The sequence below is a fragment of the Athene cunicularia genome (genome assembly GCF_003259725.1).
Source record: "Athene cunicularia isolate RWA chromosome 17 unlocalized genomic scaffold, athCun1 chr17_part1, whole genome shotgun sequence".
NCBI classification, from domain to species: domain Eukaryota; kingdom Metazoa; phylum Chordata; class Aves; order Strigiformes; family Strigidae; genus Athene; species Athene cunicularia.
The window spans coordinates 6,787,337-6,797,569 of NW_020799122.1; the positions used below are offsets into that span (position 1 = coordinate 6,787,337).

Here is a 10,233-nt window from a genome sequence, read left to right on the forward strand (position 1 = left end):
CTCCGGGCCCCCGGTGCCCCCTTGCGGAGCGGGGTCAGGGCAGCCCCAGCCAAGGGGTCTGGGGCCACGCAGGGCTGGGCCCGCCCCACCAGCCCTGCCCCGGGGCTCTGCTCTCCCGAGAGGGCCAGGACTTGTTTAAATGACACCCACGGGCGAGGGGATCCCCTTGAGGAACAGCATAAAAGTTTATTGTGTGTAAGAACCGAACCCATGAGATATGTACACGTATTTACAAGACGAAATGAATGAGCCTAATTATTTACAACAACTGTCCTTCACAAGTCTGTACATCGAGAAGCGATCGTGAAGACCTATTTACAAGCAGGATCCAGCAGCCGTGGGCAAGACAGAGATGGAAAAGAAACAAAACCGAAGGGCGAGGTGAGGGGCACCATGTAGTCGTGGACCTCAGCAGGGCTGGATAGTGGACACCGGGGTGCTGGCCTGCCCCGACACTGTCCCCATCCCTCGGGGCAGTGGTGTGGACTATGCTATGTCCCAAGAAGGTGGGTGGTACATAGGAGGTGGCTGCTTTTCCTCCTCTTCGTCTCAGAATTGCTGATCCGTGCCCCAGCGCCTTTCTGGGCCATCTCTCCTCCTCCTGGTGCCGGGTGTCTGGCCCCATCCCTTGCCCCACAGCCACTGGGGGGACTGGCTGGGAGCTGGGGGGGGTCTCCCAGCATCTGGGGGGTTACAGCTCGCTGAAGCGCACCGCCGGCTCCAGCTTGTGGGACAGGGCAGTGAGGACCTTGTCAAACTTCTCGTAGCGCTCAGCCTGGCTGCTCTCGGCCCCACGGCTGCCCCAGAGCAGCCGCAGCTGGAACTCGGTGCTGAAGACCTCCAGCAGCTCTGCTCTGCCCTGGAAACCTGCAGAGAGGGAGAGTCAGTTCCCCGGGATGGGATGGTGACCCTGTGCCTATGGGATGCTCCATCTGGTGCTGGGCTGGAGCTGAACACTGTGAATTTGGCAGAGGGAAAGGGGCTCTGCTGTCCCCATTGCTTACCCTGCAGCTTCACCTCAGCATTGGTGTGGTAGAGCCCGCCGTGGTGGGCCACCATCCGTGCTGCCTCCAGGTGGGCCATGACCACCTCCACGCTGTTGTCGGTGGTCTCCCAGGGCTCGGGGCTGTCCGTGAGAGCCTCATCTCGCTCCAGAAGAGTCACCAGGGGCACGATGTGGGGAAAGGTGGTGTTGGTCAGTGGCGGCCCTTCTGCAAAAAGAAGCACCCTGAGGACCCCACGCGGTCCCGTGCCCCTGCAGCCCCCTCCCCATCTGCCCTGGCCCCGTGAAGTGCTCAGGTGGCCACACAGCCTGAGAAGCCGGGCTGCCACCATGCTCCTGGGAGAGGCTTTAAGGCTCAGCTGTAGCACAGCAGCGGCTGTGGCTCTGTGATCGCTGTGCCCGGGGCCATCGTCTTGTTCAACACCAGCTTCTCCCAGCTGGGCTTTCTGGTTGTGCTGGGAGGGGAACGCTGCTGTCCCTGCTCAGGCTGTGTCTGCATTTCCCGGGGCTGTGATGGGGAGCAGGTTTGCAGAGCCCAGAGCACTGGGCGTTGGGGAGAAATGGCTTTTCATCTTTCCCGACTGGCTGCCCTGTCCTCTCGGCTTGGCACGCACTGCCACGTGAGCACAAGGATTTGGCTCAGCTGAGTTGTGTTTGTGCCCAGCTGCTGGTTTTATTTTGTTATGAAATGCTTCCTTGGGTGCTGGGGTGGTTCAGCAGCTAGAGGGGAAGTGTCTGGCACTGGCTGGAAGAGGGTCAGAGCTCTTAAACACATCCCCCTCCAGTGAGGCCGTGCCCAGAGAAAGCGGGAAGGAGCAGGCAGGCGGGAGAGAAGGGGAGCTGCTCCTGTTACCTTTCCCTTCGTTCAGGCTCTTCAGGAATGGCTTGAGCTTCTTCTCATAGAGAATCGCGCCCTCCGTGTGCCGCTGCCGCAGCACCATCCAGGTCTGTTCCAGCCGGGCAATCTGAAAGTAGGTGGGGTAGATGGAGCCTGCTGGGGGTAGCACAGTGCCCGGGCACCAAGCTCTGGGCTCCCAGGGTGCTCCCAGGGGGGCCCAGCCTGGCCCTGAGCCGTGGTCCCCAGTCTTGCACACAGCAGTGCCTGCTGCTCCCCAAAACAGCCTCCTCCACCAGCACTCATGCCCAGAGACGGCACATCCCTGGCACTGAGGCTGGGTTCAAGACTTCTCCCCCCTCCCTGTGCCCCAGGAAAGCAGCTTCCCCACGTCGCATCGGCCTGGAAGATGAGACACAGGGAGGGGGCAGCCGTTCCACCTCCTTTGTGCAGGCAGGAAGCAAGACTTCCCAGCTGGGCTCGATTTAAAATTGAATTTTAATCTCCTTTCATCTTCCAAAGGGAGCAGTGTGGCCTGGAGACGCTGCTGCCACAGCCTTGAGACTGATTTGTATTGTACCGGAGGGCAGATTCATTTCCTCCCAGGAACACAGCCCAGCACAAAACAAAAAGCCCAACCACCGAAAAACAATCGGATCCCGGCGGGACTGGGCTGTCTGCTCTGCGGAGGGGACAGCTATTCCCTTTCCCTGCTTACACCCCAGCAGATGTGGCTCCACGCCTCCTACCCTGGGCATTTTCCCCTTCCCTCCACCCCAAAGGTGAAAGAACCCACAGAACACAGGGAGAGGGATAAGGGGGCATTTTGGGTGAGGGGGCTGAGTCCAGGCCACAAGGACAAAGGGAGCACCCCTGTACCTGTGTCATTTCCAGGGCATTCATCACCGCTGCAAAACTGAACATGTTCCCCATGGTGCTCTTCAGCTCGGCGGCCAGCTGGATGGTTTTGTGGAGCAGGGCCGCCCGCTCCTCTGTGCTGCCCGTGCAGCCCAGGATATCCACGGCGATCATGATGGACATGGTGTGAAACCTGCCGTGGGGCGAGATGTGGAGTGGGGTCAGCACGGGGGGCTGGGGATGCTCCCGGGGCTCAGCCAGGGCTCCTCCACACCCCCCGGGAGGGGCAGCGGACTCCCCCTCTTGCCGTGCCGAGCTGGGGACACCCCAGGGGAGCCGGGCTGTGTCGTGCGGGGGAGCCCGGTGGGCTCAGCCCTGCCGTGGTGTTGCCGTACCGTTCCAGCAGGTCGAGGCGCAGCTGGTGGCCGTGGGGCAGGGTGAGCAGCTCCATGCCCGAGCTCACTCCCATGAGCCGCTGCATCTCCACTGTCACACCCAGTATCCGAGCGACCTGGCAAGAAAGGTGAGAGCTGATTAGACTTTTGTTGATTGAGGAATTTTGATAATTGCCCCAGCCCAGCCTCTGCCTGCCCCAGCAGGGCCCAGCAGGGATGCTCCAATGCTTGGGGATGCCCCGATGCTCGGGGGTGCTCCAATCCCCTGCCAACCCAGAGTGATCAGAGGGCAGCGGTGCCTGTCCCTCCCGCCTGGCCCCGGCCGTACCAGGCAGTCCACTTTGGTGATGTGTTTGGCCAGGGTCTTCACATCCACCTCTGCCAGCAGCTCTTTGACCTTCTTGAGCACGGCCATCTCCAGGGGTTTGTTCTCCAGGGGGATGAGCAGGGACTGGAAGGCCGCGGGGTTGAAGGAGGAGGTTGTCTCCATGGTGGGGGGCACAAAGCCCCTGAAGTCCAGCTCTCCTTTCAGCCTGTGCCCTGCCTCTGCTTCCCCAGAGCTGTTCTCCACAGTCCCTCTCTGTCCTTCCTCCACCTTTAGCCTCTCCACGTAGCTCTTTGTTGGCAGCTGCTTGGTGTCATGAGCTGGCCGGTCTCTGCTGATGGGCGAGGTGGGGTGGAGCTGGCAGTAGTGCCCCGTGTCCGGGTCGCTGTAGCTGTTCACGGAGGGAGAGGGGGAGGCACGGGCATACCCATGGCAGGGAGTCGAGTGGGTGCTGTGGGCAGCGTCTGGCAGAGGTTTGCTGTTCCCTGGGCACAGCTGGGGCTCGCTGGACCTTCTTATGACTGGAGAGGCCGGGGCGATCCCGGCCGCTTGACAGGCCTGTGGCTTTAGCCGTGTAACTGTAGGGAGCAGAGGAGACCCTGTTAGCAGAGCCTGGAGATACGCACGTGCGTAGGGACCACGGATGCAGCAGCCCACGGATGTGGAGCTCAGGGAAAGCCCTGCTGCCCGAACAGTCAGTCCCAGTTCAGCTGCACAGTGCTGTGGCTGAGGACTGGCTGAGAGCTCATCCTCAGCTCAAGCCCTCCATCAGGACAGTTTGCCATGCAAAGAGCCGGACAAGGTTTTGCTAGCGTGGAGTGATTACAGCCAGCTCCATCCCCCTCCCCAGGTCCCTGCATCACATCCATGCCAAGCGCAGCCTGACCCACCTCCCCAGTGGGATGGAGGGATGATGCCTACCTGTGCTGTAGGCGGGTGACGCTGGGTTCTCGGAGATGGGGGACATTGGGGAGTGCAGGTCTTGGATCTGGTCCACGCTGACGGCACAGTTGCGAATGATGTCTCTGTGGTGGGGCAGGGACACGCTGGAGAGGGGGTAGATGGGGCAGGTTAGTCCCGGCAAACAGGACCCCGGCAAGGGCAGAGGGGTTGGGATGAGGGTTTGCTGCCCCATCACCTCCCTCAGATCATCACCCCCTTCCACAACTACCCATAACGAACTGAAACCACAACAAGCTCAGCTGGAGCAGTGAGCAGTCAGTTCCTCAGGCAGCTGGGAGCATTTCTGTAGGGTCAGGACCTATATAAAGCAGAGACAGCCCCATCTCTGGGGAGCTTCATCAAATTGGACAGGGGAGATGATGGAGATGGCTCCAGGATGCTGTGGGGAAGTGGCTCTGGCAAAGAAGTTGTTGGGGTAGTTTTCTGGGGTTGTGCTGCAAGGTGGTATCTGATGGTGGGTGCATTACTCTGTTTTCACTCAAGAGCTATGTTGGGAAAGTGCCTGGAAGCTGGACCTGGAGCCCAGCAGGCATCTGGCGAAGGCAGTGAGGTGCCTGGGCTGGTGAGCTGCAGTGTGGGTGCTCCGGGAGCCACACGGCAAGCAAGGAGGTCTTGGTGGGGCAGAAGCTGTGGCCTGATGCAAACACCATGTGGCAATGGTGTTGCAAAAGATGCTGTGTCTGGGGGGGGTGGTGGTGTCTGAGCACAAGAAGGTTTGCAAGTAATTCACTGTCCTCCCTGCCATGGGTGAGGGCTGGGCTGCTGTGATGTGTTTGGTCTTGACCACTGTGCCTCTGCAGTGGGAGGATGGGAGAGCAGTGGCAGTGATGAGGGGTTCGGGGAAAAGGTGAGTGGTGAGGAAAGACTGATGGATCTGGGCTCTTCTGGAAACACATATGTTCTTCCTGGAAGTCTGAGTGTTTTCCTCTTCCCTGTTGTACAGTTGGTTGCCTGTTTTCTGCTGGCACACTCTAACCCTGCCCTTGGGCTGAGAAGGTCAGGGCGGTGAGAAAGCGGCTTGGTTTGACAGGCTGCGTCCCGCTGGGGAGACAGGAGTAGGTGGGTCCCCCCTTGGCTCTTTGTGAGGATGTATGTGTGGCTCAGCCTTCCCTGCCAGGCTCTGGGCAGCCTGGGGCTGCCAAAAGCAAGCTCTGCAGAGGAAATCTCCTCTCCACCTCCAGAAAAGCCCAACTGCTCTAAGGTTAACATGTGGAGGCTGTGATCTGGGGGCTGCGCAGATCCCCATCAGCACAGCTCCATCAATCTCCTGCTCATCATGTTTTCAGTTCTGCCTAGTAAAAAATGCTCCAGCTGAATGTAAAGGGCTCTAAAACTAAAAGGGCCCTTCAAAAATAAATCAACAAATGCCCTCTTGGTGGCCAGGACTGACTCTCCCCTTACATCTGCCTGGGAAAGCTTGGCTCTCTGGCTCTGACAAGCCCTGACATGCTGGTAATCCTGGACTGGGTAATTGTAAAACACTCTGGCTTCTGGCCTGTGATGCTAAAGTCATGTCTGCTTACCGGGTGTCTGCTGTGGTGGCTCAGTGTGGCTGGCAGCTGGCCAGGAAGAAAATCCCAGTTCCTCCCCCCATACCTTTGCTGGTCCCTCTCCGCACCCGAGTGGGGATGGTTTCCATCCCCAAACCCCTGCCCTGTGCCCAGGGAGCAGGGACCAAGTGTGGCCCTGACTCTTTCCCAGGGGCTGGTCCTCTGCCCAGCTGAGCCGGGATGAGACCGTGTGCTCACCTGGTTGGGCACCCCTCAGCCCTGGTGATCTTGTCTGCTGTTAGGCCATCTGTCATGGTGATGCTCCTCCTCTTGATGTGCCCCCCCTTCTGGGTGGCGGGGCTGTGGGATCCCCCATGCTTGCCGTTGGCCAGCCCGTAGCTGGCTTCCAGGTAGCGCAGGGGGAAGGTGCGGTTGATGGGGCAGTAGACGATGGCTCCGCTCTGCTCGGAGATGGCCTTGCGGTTGCCGACGTAGAAGCGGACAAGGGCAGGCACATTGTCAAAACTCTCCTGCTCGAAGAGGTACTGGACACGGGTATGGCCCTCGCTGGACTTGACCGTCACCTTGTTGATCTTGAAATGGAGGGGCTCGTTGCGCCAGCGGCATGTCAGCACGTAGTCGCCCAGGCTGGTGAGCGAGTCACGGATGAGGAAGTCGCCGTTCCTCTGCACGAGGCTCTCTGACACCTGGCAGGGGACAGGGCAGCCATTCAGGCACAGCCACCCTGGATGGACCAGGGGCACGGGTGGATGCTCCACTGGGGTGTTATTTGGGACATTGGCTCATTCCCTTTGCCCCTGGCTCTGAGCCACAGAAGGGCATTTCCCGTGGCAAAACCAGGCAGCTCAGAGCTAACAAAGCCCTTGCCAAGAGGCTTTCCCAGGACAGGCTGGCGGTTCTGTGTGGCCTTGGGGTGCTCTCCCTGAGCAGCCCAAGCAAAGGGCGCCCGGAGCCACCCACCTTCCCCTCCTCACCTCCCGGGGGATGCGGCCATGGTACCAAGCGTGGCTGCGCAGGTCGGTGCTGCTCAGCTTCAGCTCCTCTTCCAGCTCCTTGTGAAGCTTCTCCGGTGATGAGTCGAGGATGTATTTCTCCTTGGAGAACTGTACAGGGGAGGAGAGAGTATCAGCCAGTGCAGCAGTGCAGGCCCTGGGAGGGATGGGCTGGCTCTGGGATGGGCTGGCAGGGTCCCCACGTGAGGACTGCAGGACTTTTCACAGCACGGAGCAGACCTGTCCCCAGGGGACAGGTAACTCAGAGCTGGGTGTGAGGATTGCTGCTTTGTGGATTGTGGAGCACTTGGAGGGTCTCCTGGTGGCATGTCCCCATCATGCCTGACCACACTGTCTCTGGCATGTCCCAGCTCAGAGCTGAGTGTGGTTGGGCAGGAGAAAACCTGCCTCAGCTCCCTCTCAAACATCTCCAGGGCTGAGCCTCCACTGGAAACACTCTTCCAGGAGGAAACCTGCATTATTCCTCCTCCTTGAAACACCCACTGTGGTCCCTCCTCCAAAGTGTTAACCCGCTGCGTTTAGCCTGATGGTGGCATGAATGGTGGCATGAATAGTAATGACAAACGTAAAGGGAACCTTCTGCATCGAAATTAGCTTTTACTGACACTGGTGCACCTGAGCCTGGAGGAGGCAATTTGCCCCCTCCCTTCCCCTGGAGAGATAAGGGATGGCGTCATGTCTCCTGCTGCCGCTTGGCCCGCGTTCCCAGAGGATGCCGAGCTGCCGGCAGGGTGAAGCTGGTGCTTGTTTGGGGACGTGGGTGTAGGCTCAGGGTTCCTGCATGCTCTGTGCATGAGGCCAGTTCCTCCAGTTGGTGCGGTGGCTTTGAGATGGGCAGCGCTGTGTGGAGGAGCAGAGCCTGGGAGCCAGGACTCCTGGGATCTCCCCGCACCCCAGATGTGTGCTGTCCTGCAAGGGGGACATGTGTGCCACTGCCACGGACTGGGGAGCTTGGACAGGGCTACTGGGGTGTCCTGTTCCACCGTGAGCATGGCCTGGCTCACCACCGTCGAGGAGGCACCGTAGGCTGGCCCAGGTCCTTGGCGCTTGTTAGGGCAGGATGCTGCTGGTGTCTCAGAGGACAGGCACGGGCTTGAAACCCTGCTGACACTGCTCTGGCGCTGCCAGAGGAGTAGGCTGGCACTCAGGGCTGGCCTTGCGTGGCAGCTGGTCCCCCAGAGTGCTGGGGGCTGTAGCCCCATGCCAATGCACTGGGGACCTGCCTCGGAGCTGGATCCTTTGCCCAGCACCTCATCCTCTGCCTCCCATATTAATTCCCTCTGCTCCTCTAGCAGCTGTGAGCAGGGGAAAGCGTAGAGCACCATGCTGCTCTCCTGCCTTGTACCCACTGCTCTTGGGGTGCTCCTGGCACGCCACCCAGTCCCGCAGCAGAAGCTTGACCCCAGGTCTCCCCCTTTCCCAGGGAAGGTGCTCCATCTCCTGTGGTAGCTGCATTCACCAGCCAAGCCAGGCAGCGATGCTGCCCCGGGGACCCTGCTCCAGCCTGGGGAGGGGGAAGGAGGCTGCAAAGGGCCTGTGCGATGGACTGTGCTCTCCAGGGCTTGCCCTCACCAGCCTGGACCTGCCCCTGTTCCTCCCTTCCCAGCTCCTTTTGAGTCAAAATGTGCTGGGACAGTGGGAACAGCCTGTGAAAACACTACGGACTGAACTCAGACTTGCTTATCCCACCGTGTTTACCCTCTTCATGAGAGAGCCCCACTTGCTGGAGCTGCGGGAACCTGAACCAGGAGACATGTGGGTTGTCCCATCCTGACGGAGGGTTGTGGGGAGCCGAGCGCCCACTGTCATGCTGGGGCTCTCGTGGAGACAAAGCCACCCGGTGCCGCTGAACCCTATTAAAAATAAATGGTAGCCAGCGGATGCTGCCAGGGTCCGGCTGCCTCCCGGGGGGCCAAGGCCGAGCAGATGCCGTTTCCATGACAACCCATCCACTGCCACTGAGCAGACCTGGCTCGGCAGAGCAGCGGTGGGGGACCCTTGGTTGTGGCACCTTCCCTGTGGCGTGGCTCACCCCAAACTCTGGGGCACAGAGGGATCCCCCAGGAGCCTCTCCTGACTGTGCAGGCTAAAGGCATCGGAGCTGAGCCGGGAGTGGTTTGGAGCTGGTGCTGCCCCCACCACCCCTGGAGCGGGGATTAGTGCCTGTTCTGCTCAGCACTGTACATCTGGGTTTTCCCCCAAATCCTCCCATGCAAATGCGCAGAATAACAAACACAAACCCAGCTGAGCAGCGCCCGGCGTCTCCAAGCCTGGATTTGGGCAGCAGCCGGCTGGCATTCATGCCAGGGGCCAGGTGCTAAGCTAGCAGGAGAGAACAGGAGGTTTGGGAGAGGCGAGGGAGGTTTTACATCTTGCAGGTGGGGGAGGGAGGCTAGTCATGAGCGGAGGGTGCTGCGAGCCACCTTCTCCAGCCAGGGGGAGGGCACTGTCCCTTCGGCTCCTCAGCTGGGCACGGCCACCAAGAGGCCACTGGTTTTAGCTGGGGAGGCAGCAGGGGACTGATCATGCAGAGCCCTTTTCCTTGGTGCGATGTGACTCTGGGGATTGGTCCTCGTTATGAGTCTCTCACGCTCTTCCAACACATGCTAATTGCTGCCAGAATCACCTGGCTTCCTCCTCCTCCGTGTGGGAGCTGGGCTCGCTGCAAGCCCTTGGTGCAAAAGACCCACGTGCTGTGGAGGGATGCGCTTCCTCCAGCCCCCGAGCCCTTCAGCAGCGATTGACTTTCCTCTGCTCCGCTCGGTAGCGTGTCTCGGAGGAGGCCGGCTCGCAGGCTGCCAGCTGGCCGGGCGCCGAGGCGCGGGTGCTGGCAAGGCACGGCGTGGCAAGGCGGTGCAGGCCAGCCGAGCGCTGTCAGGAGCGTGTAAGCGGATGTCTGAGTGCCGCGCTGAAAAGGGCAGCGCTTGGCACTCTCGGCTGCGCCAAGAGGACATCAAAAGATGTACGACCCGACGTGAGGTCTTGCATGCTAGTGGGCTGGGTGTGGGGAAAAGCCTTGACTTCTACTCACACCTAGCTCGAGTGCGTGGGGCTGGTCTCTTGCACGGAGAGAGCCCCAAGGCCTCCTCCAGCTGAGCGCGAAGAAGCGGGGATTAGAGCGGTTCTCCGAACCAGCCGCACCAGACAAACCAGCTCAGAAGCTGCCAGAGATGATGCCAAGCTCTGCTTGAGGAATTCCAACCAGCAGCCAAGCTGGCTTGGCTGAAGAAAGGAGAGCTCCTCCGTCACTTCGCGTTCAGCACCCTGATGGGCTCCTTCACAGTCCTGGGGCTGGGGAATCCTCTGGTGCTGCGGTGCAATGGGGGCAGC

The 10,233-nt window shown here is 60.4% G+C and overlaps 1 protein-coding gene across 2 annotated transcripts in view; it reads right to left on the reverse strand.

The window, feature by feature from the left end:
- Nucleotides 1–161: 161 nt before the first annotated feature.
- Nucleotides 162–10,233, reverse strand: part of SH2D3C (SH2 domain containing 3C) — a 23,985-nt gene continuing 13,913 nt past the window's right edge. For both annotated transcript variants that reach the window (XM_026860207.1, XM_026860208.1), the window contains 9 exons: nt 6,865–6,993; nt 6,128–6,576; nt 4,338–4,462; nt 3,420–3,994; nt 3,092–3,207; nt 2,718–2,889; nt 1,857–1,968; nt 1,005–1,211; nt 162–867 (listed from right to left, as the gene is read on the reverse strand). In XM_026860207.1, coding sequence (XP_026716008.1) covers nt 692–867; nt 1,005–1,211; nt 1,857–1,968; nt 2,718–2,889; nt 3,092–3,207; nt 3,420–3,994; nt 4,338–4,462; nt 6,128–6,576; nt 6,865–6,993 — 2,061 coding nt within the window. In that variant the 3' untranslated portion in view covers nt 162–691. The remainder of the gene's footprint in view (nt 868–1,004; nt 1,212–1,856; nt 1,969–2,717; nt 2,890–3,091; nt 3,208–3,419; nt 3,995–4,337; nt 4,463–6,127; nt 6,577–6,864; nt 6,994–10,233) is intronic.